Below are 6160 nucleotides of genomic sequence, written 5' to 3'. Positions count from 1 at the left end.
TTCCTACATCTTAGTCTCCTTGCTGGTGTATCAGAAGCAGGGCAACAGAGAACTGCACAGAAAGCTTAAACTGAACAAGTCATTGTTATTTTCACAGCATTTGGCAGACGCCAGGATCCAGATCAACTTACATTTATCTTATTCATACAAGTAAGCATTTAAGGGTTAAGGGCCTTGCTCAAGGGCCCAGCAGGGGCAGCGTAGTGGTCCTGAGATTCAAACTATATGAGCAGTGGTGGATCAATGGTTGTTGAATCATAGCTGTTCTTGCACTCCAACCCTAACCTCCTCAGTTGGGGTAGGAAAAGAATTCTGCTGTAATGTATATGTGGCAATAATAAAGGCTTTTATGCCCCCAATTTCTATTTCATTTAATCTCACATCCATTAGGTACCACTGCCCTGGTAATTTTCTCTATGTCATGAAACCACTACTAATGGCAAAGTGCATGTTCTTTAGAAGCAAAAAATACACTATTCGGTTTCTTAAGGTGTCATTTTTGTGAATTATACACAACATACTAAACAGTCTATGTATATATACGTAATGCTGAAATAGTACAAACAATTCTTTCACCAATTCCTCATGCATTGAGGAACATCTGACCTCATCTGGATGTTTTGAATCATATATCTGATGAAATCTCAAATTCCCACGGCCTCCAACTGACCTCATAAACATAAAGCGTTCTTCCTGTCCTTCTAAACCTGCAGTGGTGTTACACTGAACTTCCTATTTTAGGAAGATTTCATATTGCATAAAGCAGTAACCAGATTAGTCAACTTTATTATTATTATTATTATTATTATTATTATTATTATTATTATTATTATTATTAGATAGTTTGTTTGTTTTTAAATCTTATATATTTCATGTGGTAAAATAATTAATTATTATATTTAAATATTTGCAATTGTATAATTGCATTTTCTTATCATACAGCTCATAAAATATGTTTTTATGTATAGAAATGTTTTGTAGTTAACAGCAGATAATGTTGATGTCTGGCTCTCAGTATCAGACAAGATATTAATAATAATAAAAAAGAATAAATAAATAAATAAATAAAAATGACTGGTTTCTATACTGTTAACACCTGTCCAAATACCTGAACAAATACACTTTGCAGACTTTTTATGAGTGAATTGTATGTTATTTGTTAGATAATGAGAAATCATTTTATAACACAGAGAGCGGAGATTTTTAAAATGCCCAGAGCGCATCACTGATAGTTTACCTGAGGTGCAACTTCCATCTGTCCCAGGACATTTCTTCAGGTTGCCAGTTCATGTTAATTCAGTTGTTGAGAATTCTACAGTATTTTACAAATTTCCAAGACTCATGTCTCCCTCATGTGGTGAAATCACCTTGTACAGTAAGTCCTGATGTGTTGAAATCCCTCAGTTCATATTATTGAGGTTCTTTATTGTTAATTACAACATTGCAACCAGAAAATCAAATGCAAGAAAACAGACTACTGATGATGTTTTTTTAATACAATATATGATACAAGCAGCTACATTAATGAGAATAATGAAAACTAAGTAATGATAAATAATCAAAATATAATGAAGAAATGTTTGGTCCATATCACTTGCTAACGTCGGAGTCAAGGGGGTCATGTCTTGTCCTAATGACTGTATACAAACAGACCATATAAACCAACCAATTTTTTGCTGTATTCATTTGTTACGTTTAAAAATGTAGTTTCCGAATCGTAATTCAATTTAAAAATACTGCCCACAGCTGATTTACATTTACGGCATTTGGCAGACGCGCTTATCCAGAGCGACTTACATTTATCTCATTTATACAGCTGAACAATTGAGGGTTAAGGGTCTTGTTTGAGGCCCCAGGAGTGATAGCTTAGTGGTTCTGGGATTTGAAATCACAACCTTCCGATCAGTAGTCCAACACCTTAACCACTAAGCAGGAGTGATAGCTTAGTGGTTCTGGGATTTGAAATCACAACCTTCCGATCAGTAGTCCAACACCTTAACCACTAAGCTACCACAAACGCCCCTGGCTGTCTGAACAGCAAGACATAGCCTGTCGTCAACTGAAGCCTGAAAACCTACCTCTTCACTAAACAAAAACAGCTACTGTTAAATAAATCTTAAATATAATAAACAATTTATAAAGAATCGATGTGTTTTCTTACATAAATAAAGCAAATAAAGAAACAGTTCCTAAGCTTAGATAGATAGATAGATAGATAGATAGATAGATAGATAGATAGATAGATAGATAGATAGATAGATAGATAGATAGATAGATAGATAGATAGATAGATAGATAGATAGATAGATAGAACTTTATTGTCATTGCTTAGTACAGGTACACAGCAACGAAACGCAGTTTGGCATCTACCAGAAGTGCAAAATGTAGCAGTCGTGCAAAAGTGCAGATAAATATCTAGCATATTTACAGCAGGCGGTATATATGAAAGTGTACACAGTAAATAAATATTACAGAATTACAGAAATGGTTCTAAGGCTATGGCATTGAAGAGGAATGTGTAGAGTGAAAGGTTACAAGATTACAAGATTATGGCATTTAAGGAGTTAGCAAGCTTTGTGTGAAGCATCTGTTCTTCGTTTCCTCAGGGTTCTCTGGTTTCCTCCCAACTCTCAGAAACATTCTAGTAGGTTGACTGCTTAAACTGCACCTTGCTTTGTGAAAATACGTGTTCATTGTATGCAGCAATGAACTGGTGTCCCATTCCGAGTGTTTCTTCTCCTTGTGCCCAACATTCCTTTGATACGCTCCAGATCCACCATAACCCTGGATAGAGTAGTGACTGAAAATGAATAATTCAATGAATTCAGTATTTTTAAATGTGAGCTATTTACTAGCATGAGGATGAAGATATGTTTTGATGGAGAATATAAAGCACTTCTCAAAAAAGGACATTGTTTACATTTACATTATTTCCTGTCCAGTGTTTCCCAAATGAGGCTGAGGTTTCCTTCTGGGTCTGTTTCATCTCAAGGTTTCTTTCTCATATCCCTATGGGACTTTTCTGTGTCACCATCACCTCAGGCTTGTCATTAGGGATACATGTTAGAGATAAATAGTAACTTCAGGTTTCTGTGCTAAAGCTGCTTTGAGACCATGTTTACTGTTAAACTTACAGCATTTAGCAGACACCCTTATCCAGAGCAACTTACATTTTTTAAAATCTCATTTTACACAACTGAGGGTTAAGGGCCTTGCTCAGGGGACCAGCAGTGGCCGCTTGGTGTACGTAGGAATTGAACTCACAACCTTCCGATTGGTAGCCCAACACCTTAACCACTAGGCTACCACATCCCTAAGGTGCTAGACAAATAAATGAAATTGAATTGAACTCTCAAAGACACACTGAATAAGTACATCTGCTAAACATAAACATTCTAAATATAAACGTAAATGTATAATGTAAAAAAAAACAACCCAGCAGTCGAATAGTAGCCAAGAATCTTACTCGCTACGTTTCACTTCTGCTTCATGTCAAATTCATTAAAAGTGAAAAAGAAAAATAGAGAAGCATCCCAAAATTTTGATATATTTTTATGACCACAGCTGAGTGATACTCCAAACCATATACCGTTACTTGACATATTGTGATATAATTTTTGATTGAGTTTCTCAATGTTTTTCTTAAAAATGTGTGCTTAATTCAGACTAATCATTCATTTCATTTGTATAGCTCTTTCAACAACTTATGATCTTTCAAAACAGTTTTACAGAAGTGTAGAAACAGAATAAAAATGTTAAAGTTTTAAATTAAGTTGTTATTCATCCCAAACGTCTATCCTTAATGATCAGGTCTGAGGTTACGGCGACAAGGAAAAACTCCCTGAGATGATATGAGGAAGAAACCTTGAGAGGAACCAGACACAGAAGTGAACCGCATCCTCATTCGAATGACACTGGACAGGAAATAATGTTAATGTAAATAATGTCCTTTTTACAGCAGATTGTAGCCGAGTGGAAATGTAATTGTAATAGAGTGGAATTGGGCTTAATATTTTGCGCTGTCACATTCGTTTGTTAAATTTTCTAATTTCCCATCGCAGTTAATTTTCTTTCCTTTTTCAGGTTTAATATTCAAGTCAAAGAAACTACGTAATCATCGAGTATGGCAAAGATTCAGCTTTGTACGATGTATTGTAAGTGGCAGGTTGTTTAGAAGTTTAGAACCTTGACTCATAAGCATGTGAAGATTTGTGTCCTGTGACAAAATTGTCCTTGTTAGGGAAGTACAAGTTTAGCTCTGTGCATGATTTACTGTATCACGCTGTTTCTTTTAGAAAAATGCACACTTTTTCTTCATCTTTTGCATATATAATTTATAGAAACATCGATACACTGGTCTATACACGCGATACATATTTGGTGTCATAACACATGAAGGTTAATGTTAAACGAACATAAGCATTACTTATATTTAAAAAAAAAGAAGAAAATTAACCAAAAATTATTATCCATCTTTAGGATGGATATCCAGGCTTTCTGGCCCAATTACACAATAGTCTCAGGCACACAGAGACAAAACATTTTCCTCAGGTACTGTAAACAGAGACAAGTTACAGACATATAGAAAGACCAGTAATGGTCTTGTGAGTTTATAAAATGTCGCTGTTAAGTGCGAGACATCTTTTCACCTGTAGAAATTATTTCCGATACTGGTGAAGATCGCTGTATATATCTGACTGTACTCCATATAGTTCCTATTCCAAAACAAACAAAACAAAGACACATGTTTTACATTAGTCTTTATGGGATTTCATTACAAGTTTACAGTTTCCTTCTACTTATATTATTGTCATTTATCAGACTTGATGTTTTATTCAATCTTTGCATGCAGACATTTTACCTGATAAGGCGACTCTGTAATTTCCACCTCCTTCGGTCTGCTCGATGACTGCCGAAATTTGCCTTTCTCTTGCGATGAGAAGAAACATCAAATTCGTTTAAGTTTAATTCAATTCAATTCAATTCAATTCAAGTTTATTTGTATCGCGCTTTTTACAATAGACATTGTCTCAAAGCAGCTTTACAGAACATAAACATAGAGCAGAAGGTAAACATAATTAATGATAATGGAAATAACGAATAATAAAAGAAATAAGAATTTACAGAATAAAAATTCTAGGTTATTATTAGATGTTTACATCTGATTGTTTTTCTCTTGAAACACATGAAAAAACACATACCTGTCTCGATGGATTTCTTCCGTGTATGCAAGCTGTTCTTCTTTTTTTCCCATGATGCAAAACAATAGACTGAGATTATAATAAGAACTGTGAGAATTATATCACAAGCAATGATACCAGTAACAATCTCCATGTTTAGCTGATAGCATGTGCCACAGTCTGAAGGAGAAAAAGAGAGATAGCTCAAATATTTTTGTACAATATTACAATCAGAAATAAATTACATTAGCAGGTTTCCAGCAAGCTCGATGTTTATCGACTTTTACCTTGAGTTGCTGCCGCATAACCTGAGAAAATGTTAGAAACATTAGAGATCAGCAACTTGTTTTTTTTATTTAAAAAATTTCACATGCTATTTATATCCAAATGTTTATCTGTTTCATCACATGAGTCTGATTATCAATCAACATTATTAGACATCCTACAAACGCTTAAAGGTAAAACCCGAAGCTAGTAATAACCTGTTTTAAAAGATAATAAAAAATGACAAACAAACTCACCAATGAGTCCACTAAGAAGAGCCATAAAGTGCAGAATCCAGCCCATGATGATTACACACAAATATTTAGCCTCTGTTTAAACCGGACTTTTGTGTACAGAAGCCCGCAAGGTTCTTGTAGTTGACTGAAACCTAAAGAAGGACAGTGTGGTGAGGGACTGAGTGAAGACTTGTCATTGTGATACTAGGAGGAGTCATGAGTTGTTGTTGTTTTTTTTTTTTTTTTTTTTTTTTTTACATGGACACTAACACATTCCTCTTTAGCCTTTCATTACAATGCAGTGCTAATCAGCAGAGAAAAAAGTACAGGCTATAAACTCAAACACTAATTAAAAAAAACATTCCTGAGTAAGAATGAGAACATTTTTGCCACTGTTTGACTGTATAAATTGTCAAGATTTCAATTAAAGCCTTTGTCCAAGGTGAAATCAATGACATCTTCCCTCAAAATGAATGAAGA

The 6160-nt window shown here is 34.5% G+C and overlaps 1 protein-coding gene across 2 annotated transcripts; it reads right to left on the bottom strand.

Annotated features, from left to right (window-relative positions):
• Positions 1–2308: 2308 nt before the first annotated feature.
• On the bottom strand, positions 2309–5855 carry LOC113644442 (transmembrane immune signaling adaptor TYROBP). 2 transcript variants are annotated; one of them, XM_027149297.2, is made up of 6 exons: positions 5702–5855; positions 5468–5488; positions 5202–5360; positions 4862–4929; positions 4650–4715; positions 2309–2800 (listed from the first exon to the last, which is right to left on the bottom strand). In XM_027149297.2, exons 1-5 carry the CDS (start codon positions 5745–5747, stop codon positions 4659–4661), a joined length of 351 nt encoding a protein of 116 aa, XP_027005098.1. In that variant the 5' UTR covers positions 5748–5855; the 3' UTR covers positions 2309–2800; positions 4650–4658. The 2 variants fall into 2 exon arrangements, with proteins under 2 accessions (XP_027005098.1, XP_027005107.1); XM_027149306.2 differs by having other exon boundaries at positions 2309–2784.
• Positions 5856–6160: the final 305 nt, after the last annotated feature.

The sequence above is a fragment of the Tachysurus fulvidraco genome, chromosome 3 (genome assembly GCF_022655615.1).
Source record: "Tachysurus fulvidraco isolate hzauxx_2018 chromosome 3, HZAU_PFXX_2.0, whole genome shotgun sequence".
Classification (NCBI taxonomy): domain Eukaryota; kingdom Metazoa; phylum Chordata; class Actinopteri; order Siluriformes; family Bagridae; genus Tachysurus; species Tachysurus fulvidraco.
Note: the sequence above shows the minus strand (reverse complement) of the source record. Positions and strands in the feature narration are given on the sequence as shown.